Below are 20,469 nucleotides of genomic sequence, written 5' to 3'. Positions count from 1 at the left end.
GTTGGGAAATGGAAATTAAATAACAATATTAATTTGTAGCCTCATTTACAAACCTATTGTTATCCATGTTGGTATATAAAAAACATCGTAATTTTTTATTAGCATATAGTTTTAATCTACTCATTTTAACTGCGATAGGCGATCGTTTCTTTGTTAGAGACCAACAGTAGCAAAATAATAAAATATCTCAATAGCTACAAGAAGGCGTGAAATTGTTTCTTTCGTCCTAAACGTTCTGAAGCCTTTTAATTATTCTTAAACTTTCAACAACAGAAATTATCGTTACTAAAGAAATGTCTTAACAAAGCAGGTTCTTTACATGTAAGGTGTGAATGAGTGTCTTAGTCTTGTCTGGCGCAGTGGTAACTGTCTGTACCACCAGTTTAACTTTCAGCAAGACATGTGGGACGAACAGAATGTGTTAATTGTTTCGTTTATTTCCGTAAATATCAAGACGCGATTCTTTGTAAACAAATTAACAAAATCTGAACAGTGTCAGCCATGATAATGTGTCTCTGGCTTGAAATTTTTACACTAGAATTTTACAATTCGCTAAACCAATGTCATTCTATTCAGTTAAATTCAATTTATTTCAAATCAGTGAGAGACAGCTGGCCAGTATCGTCGTTATAAGGCGAGCATTTCCTTGACAGGCTGAGGAAGAACACGAAATATATCAGTCCCACAGGCCTTCGAAGTGAAATCTGAACGTTGGAGTTAAGATACGAGCCACAAGTTCCCCTGGAAAAATTGCTACTCTCTGTAAGAAATGTACTTGAATTCATAGAAGTTTGAAGATTTGCATTCAGATTTTTTTTATGTGATATGATATGGATGGATGCTGAATGACGTCATCACGTGCCCTTAAAATCCCTTCTATGGAGAGCCTCTACCTCGTCAGTCACATATAATCTGTTCTTCCGCCCCAGACACTCCCACACACCCTCTTCTGCAGTAAATCCAATTTGACTGTACAGAGGGTGGCGCAGAACTCGCTATTTGGAAATCTGGCGTTGCATCTGCAAGTACAAATTCTAAAGACTTACCCAGGCGTTTCTTATCAAGAACTTTCGTCGGCTCACGAATCTTCCGCTAAAAAAGTTGAAGACCATGGGGCGACTAATCCCTCTTTTGATTCATCCAGCATGTCACAAAATTACTTCACAATTTCATAGCCAGAAGCGAGTGCATGTGGAAATTGAGCGCATTGCGTCATTCATTTTATTGGATGAGACTTGTTTTAATGGGCAAGTGACTTAGAGTTGAAGATAGGGAAGGTTGTAACGTGTCAGATTTCAGGTTCTGACGATGACTGTGCTCTGGGGGTGTTGCGCCATCTAGGCTCGTTGACATTGACGCTGCTTCCATCATCAGGACAGTCATCTTCGTTTGTAACGCGCTTTGCATTCGAGATCATACTTGCCTTTCCCCATTTATTATTCATTTCAAGCGAATATACGTTATAAGACTTACATTTCTCTGGTCGGAGACTTAGTTCTTGCCTTTTCTTCCGGGAGCAGACCTTTATTAAAACTCTTTGATAATTTATAGCCCATGCCCTCACTTCATCTTTTGACGCTGTGGGATCTGTTTAGTTGAAACTCGAGGGCGAATACTAAACAAAGAATTGTACAACTAAAAAGTTAAAAACAGATCGAATGTGTTTGAGAGTTTAATGCTGTTAGGAGTTTTTATGCTAAGAGAGTTTATGTGACAGGAGGGTAATCCGCTTTGCACATTGGTCTTCACAGTTTATACTTTTCAGTAAATATTATTGAAATGATTAAATGTAGGAGAATAATATGGACAGGATATGTAGTACCCATGGGAGAGATGAGAAACGCAGTCAGAAAACCTCAAAGGAAGAGAAAATTTAGGAGATATAAAAGTAGAAGGAAGGACAGTTAAAATAGTTACTGATATTAAAGAAATATGCAACGTGTTATTTCTGCATTGGATTCGTCTGGTTCAATGAAACGATCGGTGTTGGGCCTTCGTTATACGATGAAGAATTTCAGAAGAGAGAATAAATTTCGTACCATATCTGAGGATGCTGTGTTGTTATGTTGTGTACATTGTTTTTCGTTGTTTCTTATGTAATTTGGCCTATGGGAAACTGACTCTGTCTCAATTATGAGGTAGTGACTTTCTTCTATAATCTCGATGAACATTATTAACCACCATAGATATGAAGGCAGTATACTCCTCCGAAACTTTGTCATCTAAGTACAGTCATATGGCGTTTCAACCCGGGAGATGAACATCGACAACTTCACTGCTGTAAGAACCTCATATCTCAAAATAATTGTGTACTTTTTGCCCAAGTTTCACTTCCATTAAAAAAAAATTAGGAAACTGTCATAACTGTGCAGATAAATTTGTGTAGACTCGTGTGTGTTGCACTGATAATGAATGTTACATACACTGGGATTAATATTAAATAATTCGTAATGATTTCTGTCCCAATTTTTAGTCAGACGTATTGACTGGCTAAACGTTTAATGTGTTATCATCGCTGCAGTCTACAATGTAGTGCATTGGCTGGAATTTTTGTTATGGACCTGAAACTGACACTGTGGCCCGGAACGTGATAATATTTTAATACGAACAATAGTTTCAGGGCTGGGTATGCTTCGCTGATCCAGGTGCCTATCCATGCGTGTATATAACGATACTAGCTTCAGGCATTTTTTTTCCATTTATTTTCGCTGTTCACATGTACGCTGCTTTCTAACGAGCGATGTAAAAAGTTATAATGCCTTAAACTTCCCATACTATTGTGTATCTGTTAATTTTTCTAATTTGTGGTTTATTGAATTACGCTGTCAGTAGCCCAGATGATAATAACTTTTAATGATATGATTCATTAATAATGATTGGGAAGGATATAGAAGGAAGTGGTTGTAGCCTAATTAAATAATGCTTCGGTATATTTTCTATACAAGCGGAGGAAAATCATGAAACCCTCAATCAAGTTAGCCGGTCTCCGGTGTGAGATTTCAATGTGGAATCTCCCAGGTAAGAAGCTCAAATGCTAACTATTCGGTCGTGACATTCGGTGGGGACTTTGTGTTGAGATTTCAGGTTCTCACGGAAGCGATTGCGAAAATTACTGTCGTCCGGGATGTTTTGTGTAGTCTGGTAAACGTTTATCGACGTTTCAGATTTTCCTTCTGCATCTCACCAGAAATAACGCTTATCGGTCTAATAACGGAGAAACACCTCTGAAAAGCCGGTAAGTTTTGTACTAGACTACACGACGCAACATCCCAAATGACAGTAATCTTCGGTTTCCGGGTCGTTTAATTATTATCAGAATTATCACGTGCTTCTTTTATGCTTATTAATTGATTTGTTTCGAATTAAATAATACCATTTCTTATCCACACCTTCTTCGTTCTTTTAAAATTCAATGTTCCCCAAGTCTAAAACTTATCTCATTACTTAGCTACTTTCCGATACAAGTGCCTCCATACATAAGTAACGAATAGTCTCAGTAACAACCTGATTTCCTTTATGTAACTGCATAACTAACCACTTACATATCTAATGAACTGACTAGTAGATTTCTTAGAATTGACTACGGCATTACTTAAAATTGTATTTATCTTCTTGTGCATCTGTCGGCTCGTATCATAACAAAAAGAGATTGATTTAACCACATAACCGACTCTGATAATACAAATTGGAAGTTCACTACACCACAAAAGCTACGAGCAGAACACAGAATAGCTTCTATCAGCGTACTCGGTCTCAGGTATAGATATAATATTAAAGTGAAGTAACAGATTGTGTTGATGTGAAAGAAATACTGCATCATACCGTTAGGTCCATCTCGCCTTGTGAAAGATATGAGATATTCGCTTTAAGAGCAGTTTGCTTGGGCTCGGAATACGTTCATATATTGTTTGCGGCCAACCTGTCGTTTAAACATTAAAACGAACACTGTACGTATTCCCGATATGCAGTTGGGGCGAACGGCAGCTGGTGAGCAGATAAATAACTTCCAACATCCTCCCTCCGCGATACTATTTCGCTTTTCATAATCGCCTGCTGTTCTGAAACCCAACAGGACCACAAGCTGTGCTGGCTGAAGATTTCTGCTGTTTTCTTCAGACTCTCCATGCAAACAAAAGATCAATAACTTTAAATAGACTATGACAGTCTTATTGTAAAACCATGTGGAACTGCAGCCCCTTTGTCCATTCCCCACATATTACATGCATAAATATGGAGCCGCGGTAGAATGACACTCACAGTGTTCTTGCTTTGTTCCGAAGACGGAAGCAGAATCTAGCTTCTGGAACGTTGTGATTCCATTATGTTATATTTAGACAATTTACAAAGTTAAAGAGAACAATTTCACAGGACATCTTTATTTCCTTTATCAAAAATGATTCACGACGAATCATTGCGACTTTTAATCAGAGAATGTTACCTAATTCCACATGAAAGTACACAGTTATGGCGGTATAAGCATTCCATTACATTCGATGTATAATCATTTTACCGTGACCTAACTCACTTAGGTTCAATCTTGCTTTTATTTTCGTAGACAGACGTGAAAATCAGTTGCAACTGAATTGACTTTAAACTTATTTTACAGTGAATCTGAGGGTGGATTGGATCTTATTTCCGGAGCTGTTTATTTACATATAATGCACCTTATTTTATTCCGTGAGTTTCGACAGAGTGAAAGAGTGTATTCACCAAGGGAGATTATTGAATTTTTCGTGAACCCAAACTAATTAAAACAATGTTTTTCTCAGCGATTACAAAAACTTTTATCTGTCCGCATTACAAGGTTTGTTGACTTCCACCGAGCAAAGGGAGGAGTTCTAAAACCCGTAGCTACCTACAAGCAACTTCATGTTCTTACTGTAATTATATCTAAATAAACTGCTTTATAAGTAATACTTTTCACAGCGTTCCGTTGAGTGACCGGGAAGAGACAAGACCTTGATGTGACACACACGGAAAAGCATTAATTTCATTGCAAGACTCATTCTCAAAAAATGTAATTATTATACGAGACTGCAAATATGTTAAACACAGTTTAGTACTATATTACTTGACAATATTACAGAGAATGTTTGGTACCAAAACTTAAGGCAAGAGACCACTCAAACGACACGGACTTCGATGGTAAGATGCTAACCATGAGATGTTGTAAACACGGTAATGAAGCTTCCCGATACTTTGAATGTTGTTATTATCGTTATAGTTTTGTTTCCATTGTCATAACACAAAGTAATTAATGCTCTTCAGTCGTGCCTTTAAATCGTCTGTAGTCAACTTCGTTAACAGTTAAAGGTTTGTTCAAGCTTATATGTGGGGTGGAGATAATGGCTGAGGCTTGTAGATGGATTCCTTTGTGGTATATAACCCCCACCCCCACCCCCACCCCCTACATACACACACTCACACACACGAAATGAACATGGGACACAGCCTGTCTGATAGTTTCCTGTGCTTCCGTAATGATGGCACTGCCATGGGCGCTTTCATTCATTCATTTGTCTCCGCAGGATATAATCGTGCTCAGAAATAGAGACTTTTGCTAAATAGACATATCTTGTATGAATGTTGTAAAAAAACACCCATCATTTCGTTTCATCTGTTCCGATACATAGAGACAATACTGATGGAAAATATTCTGTCATATTAGATTTGTCTCGTTTCAGATGAATTATGCCGAAAATTTGATGTGAGCGTAATATCACGAAGTTCATGACTTGATAATGACGTAAAAATGTTCGTCTCCGTTACATATTACAGATAATGCCCTGCCCTAGATTCGAATGCTTACTTCAAAACACTCACAGGAAAATAATATAGGCTAGATTAATTTAAAACTTTGTTGAATTAATTTAAGTAATTACAGTTATAACAAATTAATTACTCGCATGGTGTAATATTTTTAATGAGCTAGTGTGACAACTTAATTAAAAGTAGGAATAGAATAATAGGTTATTCGATATTAAAGGAAAATTTGCTTATACGTAATATGATCAACACTGCATATTCACAAATATAATGTATTCATTGATTATTTAGAACAGTAACAAAAACACAGGGTTATTCAAAAATTTGAATAACATTTCATAAATGTATTAGATAAATAGTACACGATGGTATATTATTTTTTCGCAAATATCTCGCGCAGTGGTTAATAAATCTTAACGTCTACGATAGAACCTTATATTATGAGTAAATACAGCCACTGTCCGTCAAATTCTACCCATGTTTTTGAACTTACACGTCATTTTTAATTGTTATGTTTATTTTTTATGATGTTATTTTATTTTCATGTCGCATATATATTGTAATTTTAAAATATATACAAAATTTATTCAGATGTATTATTTAAAGTCTTCCATGTGTGTCAATGAAGCGAAAATTGAATGTGTAAACAAATTGTTTATTCATACGGAAAATGTAATTGATGACACCATTTGCAAACTCTGCCTGTTTTGCAACTGTTTAAACAGATTAGTCGAAGTCTTTTATCGCTTCAATTCAACTAGAAATAAAATACGGTAACCTAATTGGCTTTTCACATGGATAAATACAATTTCAGTCGTTTGGTGTGTCCGAAATATTGTTTATTAAAATTCCTCACAAAAATATTATGCATGTCCATTCACAGTTCAGTGATATTTTTTAGGAAACTAATCTCTTTTTCTCTAAACGTACAGAGTTTTGTTATCCGAAGTTGGGTAACATAACAAAGAACTTGTGTCTTTTTTTTTAATTTTCAACCAACTCGATGGAGCAGAGTTCTTTAGAAGCTGATGGCGTGTGAGCTTGGTCTACAAAGTTCCCATTTATTCCACACGTATGTTCTGTTCTGTGTTTGCAAGGTTCTGGAGCTGAATCTTATTGACACAGATGAATGAAGTTCTTACTTCGTACATATTGTCCTTATATGTGTCCTTAACATGAGACTTAATATTGGAAAGAATTTATGTTCTCGCGATGGAGATGGCTGTCTTATGGGATTTTGCCCTTTGTAGTCTGGTAGATATTGACTTTGAGAGGTACTTACTGACTCCATCATCAGGGTGATCGCCTGTCTGAATCCATCTAGATCTATTTCTTACATATGATATGTTCTTTCACGTTTTCCTACTCAATTGTTGTGTTTCATTAATTTCACGCTTTATTTAAGTCTTTTTTAAAAATTGTAGGTACTTGAATTTCTTGATAGTTTTAAAACTGTCAGCTGTAAAATAAAATTGCCGAACTTTGGAGTTGGCAGGCTTCTTACGTAGTGTCACTTTTACAATGCTACTGTTTCTGAAGACATTAATCTTGAAACAATACACTCTTAAGCGTTCTTTGCGTTCGGTGTACTCATATATAGGAAATGGCGTTTGTCCTCACATAGGAGCTTCAAAATTAGGGGAATTGTACAGATGAAATTTGGTATTGTGTTTGTGTACTAAAAGTTTTCGGGCGTATTTAATATTAATTTGTATCGGTCCAGTACGTTTGTCTGAAACTTATATCAGACGTTATCTGTTTTCTCTAAAACTGTTCGTGACTTAAGGGCCTGTTATGTAACATAAAATGTCGGCCTAAGTCGTATTAAGATCTGCAATATTTATTTAAAACGTATTTTGACATGGTGGGTATGTTAGGAACCGAATGAAAATATTATCGGTCGCTGTTTATTATTATATCTGCAGTGCCGAAATACATTTAACTGAAATAGATGGACACCGGCAGTAATGAACTCTGTGCAGAATAATGAAATACACATTTATTAATGTTACTCGTAAATAAATGTGCTTGATCTTTATTAACCCTGCGAGCAATAAATGATTACCGTGTTTTATACCAACGGTCCTTAGAGGTTGGGCCCAATTCTAATATTAAACATACAATCCTCCTTTATGATGAAGATCTTAGGATTTTTATGCAGGCCATTTTTAAGGAGCTAGATACAATTAATAAGAATTATCTGCTATGGAGTACAGGTCGGGTGAAATGGACTTATTATTCATAAGATCTGGCTCCCTCGTCTTTTCAACGCATGTCGCTGTTAAAATGAAGACCACTTATCCTACAACCAGGCAGACAGAAAGAGAAGTGTCACAAAATATTATTCTTACGAGCCTGAATATAGTTAATACGAACAGTCAATCTTGTGTCAGCTTTATGAGAAAATTGCTCCATCTTCTTTCAGAGCCACGGATTCAACCTCTGCGTTGAAGACGGACATTTCTCCCAAAATTATTAATGTTTGTACTTTCTCCATTGTCATTATTTTCATGTTCTATTTCTACCTTAATGAGTATATCTGGGCTGTGATTCTGGTTTAAATTAAACTTTGTAAATTCTTATAGATTACATAAAATCTTATAGTTCCCCAGTTTTCTGCGTCTGTCCGTTCTAACTATAGCAAAAACGGTCTGCTTTATGTGTGGAAATAATAGTTTCTGTGTAGTATGACATCAGTGTCCACCGACATTTTGTTGTTTACCTGTCTTGTAATACAAATTTCGGCCTCTGTGAGGCGCGGCGATAGTAAATAATATACAGTAAATCTGTTTCTAATGTCTCATCCATTCCCGTAATCGGTGCCTTGTAATTTTTCAATATAATATCTTAACAAGCAATTTCATCATTTCAGAACTAGCACAGGTCACCTGTCAAACGTGACTGTTCAATAGTACTTAATTAAAGGTGCTTCTTCCGGGATGTTTTATCTGGTAGATGTTTACCCACGATTCAGAGGAACTTAGTGCCTTCGTTTTCAAAATGTTAATACTCGTCGCTATGACAACCTAAAATCTCATAAGTCCATATTATTCCCTATGACAGTTTAGTTGGTGTTTATGAAAGATTTCGAAAACACTTGGTTAATATACGAAGTTTATTTTTACTTAGAAATCCTCCTGAAACCGGTCCACCACTCTCGTTAAGACACTATTCCGCGTTATTTTCTCAAGTTTGCTCTGAAATAGATTGTTTTAAAACGTGAAAAAATAGGGGATGATTTTGTAGGGTAGGGATGTATCTTTGCACCTCAATTTAGCCGATAAAGTCACATTGATTAATAGTGATGCTAGATCCTCTCTCATTTCTGTACTAAAATCTTCTTCCCCTCTATCATACGTAGGATTCTTTACCTTAGGGATTCCCCATTTTGCACGGCTTGTAAACTCGGGCATATCCGTCACTGCAGGGAGCTGCCAATTACTGCTCACCTTAACTGGAAGGACATCTTTGTATTCTGTGCACCCGTCAAGTGACCCATATATCTATTGCACCCTCTCCCTCCTAAAAGCAGGACGGCTCTTAATTAAAAACTCGGGTCTGAAGTAAACCAATTCTATATCTCTCCTCTCATGACGTCTTCATCCGTTTCCTGTGTCCGTAACTGGCTTTGTGTAATGGATACAGACACTTGTCGCTATTCGTCTGTTTGGTCATTTACTTTTTTCGCCCCCAAGTGACGTCTACATATCCGGTCTACCTTCCCATTCCCGCGGCTTGAACCTCAAAGTGTCATTAATTATTCTGCTCCTGTTAATTTAATGTGTACATGTGCTCGGCATTGCCGCTGGTTCTTATTACTGACGACTGGTTTGAATATAAAGAGAATGGAAGGTGTTTTCTTTCCCACTGCGTTACCAACTGCTCCTCAGGCGAGCTGTTCTTTGTGTGTGAACGCAGTACGTCGCGGTCGTCGTCTTCCTTGAACGTTTTAGTTCGTGTCCGCGGTATGTTCTTCAGGTGTAACCTAACCTCAAACCTGTACTCCATACTCACGTGTCTAATTACTCTTTTGAGTAATGTTAATTAGTGTATTCCTTCTTGAGAAACAGATAGTGTCAGCTGGTGAAGAAATACCCCGTCTTTTGTGGAGCGCGAAGAACGCTACATTCTGTTCTTATCCAGTCTAAACCCTCATAAACTAATTCCACAAGACCAATTTTAATTTATTATTAGCGAAACATTGCTCTGGACACGTAGCTCAGACGGACGACATGAAAGTGTTTCGTCCTGGAAAGAGGCCGCTTAGAACACTAACGACGTGACAGAATAGTGTTTGTAATGAGTTTTAAGGTTCATCCATGCTACGCAGGCTTCTGGGTCTTTGTGTACCTGCATGAATTTGAACGGTTTCATCTTCCCGATTCCAAGTAACGCGGTCGACCAGAATCGAAGTCTACAGTGTCGGTGGAACAGCTCTCTGTGCACACCGGCAACAGTCACCCCAAGTCTGCACCCCGAACACTGTCTTTAGTGTTAGTGGTGTTGGACCTCCTGTCACAAGGGCAGTCAATAGTTTCTGAGTCTAACCGACCAGCGGCAGTCATTAACCGAGCGCTGGACCATCTCTCTCCAGAGCCAACAGGCAAAACCCCGATGAAGCAACATGTTTATAAAACAAAACTAACTTCTGAGGACCAGTTGGCTGGTTTCCAAAATGTAAATTAATCAATCGTTGTTAATTATCTCATCAGAGTAATCGATAATACTGGTGGTGAAGGCTAGATAAATTGTTTTCATAAAATTTTCATTAATATTCTTACACCTGTCCGTCATACCTTGTCATGTCACCCTTTCCATGCTCGTGCTGATTAAAAATGCGTGATGACGGTCTTGCACATTTGCAGCACGAAACGTCAGAAGGGGGGAGGGGCCCCTTCAAATCCATTACATGAGACTCAGAACTCAGCGTCTTTGAAGACACTGACATCTACAGCAGGAAGATGGAAACAGCCAGTTTTATAAATCAGTAATAAATAGTCTTTTACTGAAATCTTATAGACAGAGATTGTGGAAATACAAACTGGGATGTAGTGTAGAGATGGTTCCATGATAACTTGAAATTGCTATAATGCAAGGATTTTCCACTAGACTACACGGCGCTACGACCCAGAAGACAGCCAGCCATCTTCTGCTTTAATGCTGTTCATAGTCTGTTAGTTAATTAGTGAGTCAGTGAATTAGTCAAATAATAATCTTGTTAATCATCGGTTGAATTAGTGAAGTGACGGATCCACCAGTGAACACTTTTTAGGGTTAGCAGGTATACCACAACTAACGTACTGTCTGTTTGTCAGTGGTTTAGTGAATCAGAGGCGATTACTGCACTCATAGACCTGGTGACTGAAGCAGTCATCCTCTTTTCTATTCCCATATTCCGTATTTCCCTGCAATTGTGATCGTCTTCAAGTATTCTTCTGCATTCCTTGGCTCTATCCACAGCGTTTTTCTAATCTCTTCTCCTTTTCCAATTTATTTTCCTCCCTGCGGTTAGTTTATTCTGAATACAAATGACAGAAGGTAACCTGATAACTAACAAGACAATATTCATTTCTTTCAGTTCCTCCTGAACTCCCTACAATTATCGACCACTGGGGGCGCCAGTTGAACTCTACCGTGGGGCCCCACAATGAAGGAGATGACGTCATCCTGACATGCAGAGTAATCGGTGGTGAGTTGGTCATTCAGAATGTTTTGTAACTGAACTACGGGGTAAATCTTAGTTGGAGGCTCTCTAAACGAATCTGTAAATGTAATTTGAAATGTCCATAAACAAAGTACTGGAGGTAAATATTTGATATGAAGCTATCTGAACTAAGCGGACATATTTGTTTATTGCGTTATTTAACGACGTTTTCCTGCTTACAGATGATAGCGTTTGTGAGTGAGATCTCTGGTTTTCACGGCGACGATTGTGAAGGCGACTACCTTCTGGCACGTTGCGCCGTGTAGTCTGGTGGAAATTGACCGAAGTTTCTGAGACACGTTCTGCCTCGATCCCTTGATGACGGAGCCAGTCGGAAATTCTGAAACGTCGGCCAATTTATACGAGACTACATGGCGCAACTTGCCAGGAGGCAGTCGCCCTCAAAGGGTAGGAGATACATACACGTTCGCCAAAGAATGAATGGACGCTTTTCATGCCTGCAACGAAACAAGCTTCATCCAAATTGATGATGACGGAAATTTGTTGATTTGGATCGGGGATAGCGCTCACGACCGAACTCAGTATCTGGCTGTTCAGTTGGTTACTTAAGTGTATAGATTAGTGTGTTTTGATACCTAAGAATATTGAGGAAATATACATCAACAGTTTTCTCTCGAGGTGCGCATTCTAAGTTTCACTGCAGATTTTATTTCGTCGTAAATCATTTTCTGCTACGAAGGTAACAGAATTTAATCTTTCTCATTGCATGACTTTTAGTCAGACGTCATGATATTTTATTGAATATTTGCATCAAGTTAGAAACCAGACGATCATTTAAATGAATACAGATACAAAGTTATCACGAAATGATTAAAAAATTTTAATTGCATTCCGACACAGTATGTCAGAAACACTTGAAACCAGCTTAACTTTCGTCATGTAAAGTAACCGCTAGTTTATTAATATTGATTTTCTGCTCGTAATTCGTTGGACGAATGAGCCATTAATAATTTTAACAGAGTAACGGTTTTCATGCGTGTTCATCATAGAATTTAATTAAAGATTAATAATTCTGTGCACTGTAATGAACAGTTTTTATCATATATTGATTCAGAATTTAATTATTAATATTTCAGTAAATAGGAATATATTGTATGCGAGATTTTATCTCCGTGAAGAGCGATATGTATGCATACGTACGCATACACGTCTTTAGCCAGTTAAGTCCACTCCGTAATTTATACCTATAAGGTCCGTTGTAATAATTCCGTTTGACCTATTCGTTGGTTTTCGATGTGTTGATCCTAAATAATAATAAAAAAAAAGACTTAGAACAGAAGCATAAGAAAGAAAGGAGACAAATTGCTAAACTGAAGTAAAGTTGTATTCATGAAGGAATTAAGTAATTAAAAGTTAATAACGGAAGAAACACGGCGAAGAAAGTTGAAAGTTAAATAAAAGAGTGAAGGAAATTCCACTAAAGGTTTTGAAATAGGCATTTAAACTTTCTACTGTATAATTTGTGGCGACGGTGAAGAAATAATTAGAGGAATGAACGAATAAAAACAAAGGTCGAAATAAACAATTACTACAATAAATTTGATGACAGTCAGTATACAAAAAGTAATTAAAGCAAAACATGTTAGTGTCTGTATGTTCTCATAGCTTCGAAACTTGTTACATATCATCAGCGAGAGAAGCAAAACCTTTCGAACTTTTTTACGAGGTAGCACCTGCCTTTAAACAGACAGAATTTTCCCTTTGAAAATAATGCTGAAGACAGAAACCACTCTGTAGGCTACGAACAAATATATGCGTTCCACTTCCCTCTGTATATCTGGTCTCCGTTTATACGAATAACAATAGCTTTGTGGAGATGCGATAATCTTGTCTTATGAAATGTTAGAACGTGGATAACATTAAATAAAAGGCACGCAGGAAGGATTTCCCCTTAGCTACGCTCCCAGTTACACACGATTTAAACAATCTAACGAACCAGACATAAACGTCTGCTTCAGCTTCAACTGTGCAGTATGCCGCGGTTATTGGAACTAACGAAGCATTTCTTGCCATAAATATCCTCTCTTTTCTTCCATTCCTCCTTCCCTTGTTCGCCGTTTCGGATTCCAGAGACTTTCTTTTTCAAGTTTACTTTGCTCGGGATCTGAAGAATTTGTCTTTTATCTGAACAAATGCTGGTCTTACTAACAACCTCAGAAATCAGTGGTTTTCAGTACTGAATAAAGCGAAAAGCGAAGAACACAAACCCTGCAAGTGGCTGGCTCACTGACTCCTTCCTTGCCTACTGAAGTTCAGCTGTTGTGACGTCACTGGTTTCTTGAAATCGATCCCACGTCCCTCCACTTCGACTGCGGCCTTCATGTCTGTGATCTGCCAGAAAAGAAACCTGTGGACACCACGTTCAGTTTTAAATAACATTTTGGTGTTGCTGTTTTAATCTGTTAAAGGAATTACAATGGAAATTTTCTTTTAAATTTGAGAATATTCTTCTTTAATTTATATAAAACTATTAAATGTAAATTGAGTTGTTTCAGTTCAAAGAGTTATAACAACTGAGTTTAATTGGTATATGCAAAAACAAAATGGGATTCCAGCAGTCGGACGTAATCCCGCGCATGTCATCTGTCGTGAACCTGCTAACTTCTCATACGTCCAATATATCTCACTAAGAGTGTCGACTTAGTTATCTGCAAGTCTCAGTCCTGGGGTTTCTAGCTGGTTAATATTTTAAACCAAGTGTCTACTTACAGTGAAAAAGGAATCGAAATAAGTCACATTAGCAATAAACACTTTTGTATGAAAGTTGGCCTTCGTTATTAAAACCAGTTTCTTAGCAGTTTTAGAAGTTCGCTATTTATGTGGAACATTTTCAACACAAGGACCTGATATTCCGCGTTTTTATTTATTTCTCTCTTCCTTTAATCTTCTATTTCTGCACTTTGTTCTCTTTTCCTTCTCTCTTTCATTCTGTACTCTTTTATTTCTTCATTTTTAATTTTGTTTGTCTTCCTTCCTTCGTCTATTATTTTCTTTTGTTTATATTCTATAGTCTTCTTTTTCCTTTCACAACTTCTTTCTTTATTTCTCTCCTACCATAATTCTTCCGTGCTTTGCATCTGTCCTCTTTCCTCTTTCTCTCATTCGTTATGTTTACAAGTTATTCCGACCTGTGAGTGTCACTTAAATATTTCACTCATTGCCACAGTCTGAATCCGGAAACTAAAATCAGTTTTTTTTTTCATATTTCTACTGACAGTCCATATGTCGGAGTTTTAAATGAGATTTGAGGCGACTAGAATTCTGCGTTTTGTTTCAATTCTGGTTACTTCATAGACGTAAGCAATCTCACTCGTCGGAATAAAAAGGAGCAGCTGCAGCATCTGCTTATACATAATGCAGAATATCATTTTTGTTAGAATCCTTCCCCGAAAACTTTTCATGCAGTGATCCCCTTGACACATTTTCACAAACTAATTCCTATCCGCGTCTCGAGCAGTCGCCAAAGCGCGACACACCTCTTTTCCCCACGAGCCAATTCTCCTCGCCCCACCTTTTTAGTAATCTCTCTAATGCAGTCTAATGTCACTGCTATCATTGCCAGGAGGAGGAGGGGGGTCACACGTTCCTGTTTTAAATTTTTAAGCGTCATTTACCCGCAACATGACGGGTTTTTTTTCTTTCAAAAAAAGAAGAAAAATCTGGAAACTCTTTTATTAATACGCCCTGTTCAAGTTCTGTAGTAACGGCGTGCAATGTTTTAGGCTGACAAACATTCTGGAAGATGAATGTTTAAAAAGAGGACTAGTTTTATGACCATCCGCGTATGTCGTTCGTTTAATAAGGGAACAAGTTAAGGGGAAAATCCGTGTGTTAGCCGCGTCAGGTTCAAGATTTCTCTCCATTTATTTGTTTCGTTTAATCCATTTTCCCTTTCGTACTGAAAGTTGAGAGCCAACGTCGACTTCAATCCCCAAATTTGTTTATTAGGCATGTAGCACCCCATATTCGGGAAGCTATTAGTCATTAGTCGATTGTCTGCTCGGAAGCTGACTCTCACACCTGACCTTTATTGTACTTAATCAATCCCTACACGAAACATTTTGGGATAGTTTCTTAAATAGGCCACAACCATTTCCTTCCACATTAAGTACAATTAATTAGTCCCTATTTTCTACCAGCTGGAGCTACGAAAAGTAAGCAGTTCCTTAACCGTCGTTAAACAAACAGCGAATTGGTAATTTATGCATTCACCGACCAAATATTGCAGTTTGGAATGCGCATTGAGACCCTGGTTTTAAATCTTAATCTACCCACAATTATCACGACTCAACTTCCTGTATAAATATTTATTTTTTCCAAGCTGACGCATTTTCTACTGTGTCATTTCCAGTTCATCACATGCAGTGCTTTACAACGTCGTTAAATTTGAAATGTCAATTTACACGCTCTGTGCTTTTCAGCGTTGCGTATTTATTGACATCGTTGAGGTTTTAACTGGGTAAGTACATAATTTGGAATGATTTGCAAAGATGAACGTGAAATGATTAGGTAAGGATTTGGAAGTAGGCGACCATGGTGCGCTTGAAGACACTCTCTTCGAATTCCCCTGAGACTCAGTAAATATCTTTAACGCATTGATTGTGATTGACTTTAGCCTGGCTGAAATGAGAACCGGGTACGTGTGGAATGCAAGTTCTGAGCATTATCATTACACCAAAGCTTTCGTCAGTGTTGTGTATTGAGATATGTCCTCGCAAATTGAGACATATAACACGCATAAGGAAGTTGTGAGCGACGTACAAAATTTTAGCCGGAAAATCTCAACTGAAGAGACGACTTGATAGACCTAGGTGCAGGAAGGTGTATAATATTAAAAATTGTTTTATAGAAATAGCGTACAAGATTACTAATTGCATTCGGTTGGTATAGAAATAGGTTCATTGACGAGGTCTTGTGAACGCGACTAGCTATTTTTTTTTTTTTTTTTGTATTTTTGTACCTTGAATTATTTAAAGTAAGATGGCGCAACGTAGTTTAAATTAGTTTACTTTATTAATGACGCAGGTTGTGTGGTCTCTGCAGCTGGTAAATCGAGTTCCTACTACTCTTTACTGGCGGGTCACAGAGTTAAAAGATAAACTCTTAATTAAAGGCAAAGCACATTGTAACGGTTGCACAGCACAAACTTTCCCTGATCATTTACGTTTTTCATACATTATTTAACAACGTTGTATGAACTTCATAGGTTTTATAACGTAAATAGAAAATTTTAGCATGATAATGTATTCTGAAAAGGAACGATTTAGTATAGAAAATTGGTTGTCCGGATTGTGGCTGTGTATTCGCTGATGTTACACTTAATTTCGAATGTTGTAGTGTAAACATGATTTCAAGCGACATTCACAGATTCGTTATGATAGTAGTGATGTTGATTTTTAAGTGTTTCTTATGCTTTCGTCCGGTATATAATTAAAACATTGTCATGTGCTCTACCCTGACGGAGAAATATTGTCATTTAAGGGTCTCACTGCGACGAATATGATGATGGCGGTTGTCATCCTGGAAGTTGCGCCGTGTGTTCTGTTAGGCATTGACCGACGTTTCAGAGGTGCGTACTACCCCCATTATCAGGGCATCGCCTTCAGAAACGTCTGTCGGTCGTCGGTCAGTATCTATCAGACTGCATGGTGCAACATCCCAGAAGACGGCCATCTTCGGCACAAAATGAGTTTCGTTGATTTCACATTTTACTTTGTGGCCAGGAAAACCAGAGCCAGCTGTCCGTTGGCTAGTGAACGGAATTCTCGTGGACGAAGAATATGAACATAATACTGGTGACGTAATCGAGAACCGTCTTACGTGGTCGTCTGTAAAGCGCGAGGATCTGAAGTCTGTGCTGAGCTGTCAGGCCATCAACACCGTCCTCACAGAACCTCGGGAGGTCTCTCTCACCCTTGACATTCATTGTAAGTAATTAATGCTTTATGACTCTTCTTGTTTCATTGGTGAAGTTCTGTTATATATTTGGAATTTTTGTTAGGAGACTATGCCCTTTGTTATTTTTCTGATTTTTAGTATTCAGGTAGTTATTAGCTAATATACATGTCGAATGTGAAATTCAGTTACGAAACAGCGATAAACAGAACCTTCGAAATGAGTTGGACTTACGAATAGTCAGAAATTAAACGGACCTAAGTTAGGAGGGACTAAAAAATGTTGCCCAGATGTGACGGATGAGAAATATGTAAAAAAAATTTGATCGGGAAATGTCAGTGGAAGCGACCACGTGGTTGCGGTGAAGAGGATTATACAGGCTAATGAGATCTCGATAAATTTATTAATTTGAAGGGATGTGTGGAACTAACTCTGAATAGGGTACAGTATTGGGCATTCGTTAAGACGATAATATATTTTTATTAGCAGATTAAGTGTTAATTTTTTTAAGACTATTATACGTACTGAGCATATACTTCATGTTTACCTGTGCAAGTAATACGTATAGGCTCTTACTATAATTTCACATCATGTGCCATTTAAAAAACAACCGAATAAAGTCATATATAATAGTTTTGGTTGCGTTTTAAATGGAATACTTTTTACGTGTAAAGTTTCAGTGATACACCACACGTTTTTGTGTTTCTGCTCTATGTCGGTCTCCTTTGTTAACGCAGTACGACCTCTGACAGTACGGATACTGACCAAACAGCTGCCTTTGGTCGCTGACCGCCGCTACGAAGTATCGTGTGAGTCAGCTGGCTCGAGGCCCCCTGCCATCATCACGTGGTACAAGGGCAAGAGACCTCTGCGTCGAGTCAAGGTAAGGTCTTGTTGTCTTGATGAAATACAAAATGTCTCCTACCTTAAGGCAACGTCACGTCCAAGAACTTCTCCCGTTTTCTCACAAACGAGAATCTGAATGTTGAATCATGACGAATAACCATTGTACTGGATGCAAAATATATATGAGTCTGAGCTGCGTCATAATAAGAGGTGAAGGGAAGATGGAAAGTTGAAGTGGGGACGGTACGTCTTGTGCGACATCGCTCCTTCCATTCTCGTACGTCGGCTGGCTTACACCAACTCGTGTGTTTATAAAGGCGACGACATATCACGGAGATATTTAAAGAAGACAGAGCCAAGGCATTATTACCAATATCAGTTTGTTTTCTCTGTTTAAAGAAGTAATCGCTGTTTACACAGATAATTCTACGAAACGTAAAATAGTGCAGACTTGTATATTGTCAAAGAGGAGGGACAGATGTGTACCACTAGGTTTTAAATAGCTAAATCAACGTTAATAAGATCTTTGGTGCGTTTTTCTGTGGTGTGCTGTCCTGTGTACAGGTAGAGGCCTTGCGACGGGCTGATCCCTCGTCCAAGGAGTCCTACCAACTGTCTAATAGATAAAAGCCAACGAAAGTTGGGACCCGCAGTGCTCAGGCACTGAAGAATGGTCGCCTAAGTATCCTAAGTACCGGAAGGAAAGAGTAAATTTCGTAGATTTAAGATCAGATCTGAAGAGTTTATAAAAAGAATTCTTAAATGTGAATCGGATCAAATTGGCTCGGGATGTCTTCAATAGGCAAAATTTCCATCAATGCTGCAGCATACCTTCGGGTTCCATTAAACGACAAGAGTTTCTTGACCAGCGGAGTAGTTATTAGTGTCTCAAGAAAGATTCTTTTTCAGGGCTTCGTTCGTTACTTTGCGTGGCGTCCTGCGGCTTCTTGAGTGGATTTCTGTTCTATACAAGTCCGCGTCCTGTAACAGCTGGCACCAGATGAGTTCAGATGACGTCATTTTTCAACAGTATGGTTCCAATTACAAACTCTGATGAAGAATCTCCCCTTGCAATACCTCATTTGTTCGTCTGTCTCTGTCGACTAATAACGTTTTCAATTTCTGTTCTTAATTTATTCTTTATCTCATTCACTTCTCTATTCTTCTACTTTTTCGTTCCCCGTATTTTTATATTGGTCACGGCGTATTTCGTGTTCCATGCTTTCAGGAAATTCTTTGTTTTAAAGATCTCAGGAAACCAATCGCACTGCACTGAAATTAAAATCGCAGTCAGTGCTCGTATCTTTGTATTGATGTTATTGTTCTGTTTGTTTTGTACGAGCCACAGTGTAGTCGATATTTCCAAACAAGTTATCGTAGGCCAATATTAAAAACTTTATTTGATCGTTCAGATGGAAGTAAAATATTTGTGTTTTCGATACATTCGTCTGGACAGTAGTCTCTGTAAATTTCCAGGTAGAATCAAATAATACGGATACTCGCTGATATAGAAAATCACACACACGTAAGATGGAGTTGTGTTTGAAGACGAATTAAAGACAACGATTATATTCATTCGATTTTGCCAATTGATTTTTATTTTGTCCTCTGGGACGCTCCCAAAAACGATATGGCTATGCAATGAATCCTGGTATATTCTAATTAATAAATTTCCGCGATGTTTACGTTTTCTTACATTGAAAACGTAAAACCTAATTCGGATTTGAAGTGAGTACGAAGATGGCTGTCTTCTGGCTTGTAGCTCTATCTAGTCTGGTAGAAGTTTACCGACGTTTCAGAGATGCTTGCTGCCTTCCATCGTCAGGACGATGAGTACGACGGCCATCTTCATACATATCAATAGATGTTTTTTTTTTCCAGGAGGAGACAAGAGAAAATGTGACAGTGAGTGATCTGACCTTCGTGCCTACAACAGACGATGATGGGAAGTCGATCACTTGTCGGGCGGAGAACCCCAACATCACAGGCGCATATCTGGAGTCCAACTGGAAGATTGACGTGGTTTGTAAGTCGCTGTTTCACGACCCTAACTAATGGTTCATATCTGTGGACGTACAGAGCGGGACTCAGTCTTTATTCATTCTTAGGTTATTTAAAACCGCTGTATCAATCACCTAGTATCTTCCGAGTAAAAATTTAGCCCATTCTTCATGCACTGCTAGTTTATTGTATGAGTGTCGCGATCTATTGGTTGCCAAGTCTGGTTCATATACGAG

At 38.0% G+C, this 20,469-nt stretch overlaps 1 protein-coding gene across 5 annotated transcripts in view; it reads left to right on the top strand.

Annotated features, from left to right (window-relative positions):
• The window catches only part of side-II (sidestep II transmembrane protein), a 547,262-nt gene that overhangs the window by 471,918 nt on the left and 54,875 nt on the right, over nucleotides 1-20,469 (top strand). For all 5 annotated transcript variants that reach the window (XR_015536175.1, XM_087352840.1, XM_087352838.1 and 2 more), the window contains 4 exons: nucleotides 11,345-11,455; nucleotides 17,215-17,418; nucleotides 18,124-18,269; nucleotides 20,114-20,258. Coding sequence is in view for 4 of the 5 variants with exons in the window: in XM_087352840.1 (XP_087208966.1) it covers nucleotides 11,345-11,455; nucleotides 17,215-17,418; nucleotides 18,124-18,269; nucleotides 20,114-20,258 (606 nt within the window). In the remaining variant the exon portion in view is untranslated. The remainder of the gene's footprint in view (nucleotides 1-11,344; nucleotides 11,456-17,214; nucleotides 17,419-18,123; nucleotides 18,270-20,113; nucleotides 20,259-20,469) is intronic.

This window comes from Zootermopsis nevadensis, unplaced genomic scaffold (genome assembly GCF_977971745.1).
Source record: "Zootermopsis nevadensis isolate Lab colony 2312 unplaced genomic scaffold, Znev_1.0 Znev_ptg000021l, whole genome shotgun sequence".
Taxonomy (NCBI): domain Eukaryota; kingdom Metazoa; phylum Arthropoda; class Insecta; order Blattodea; family Termopsidae; genus Zootermopsis; species Zootermopsis nevadensis.
Note: the sequence above shows the minus strand (reverse complement) of the source record. Positions and strands in the feature narration are given on the sequence as shown.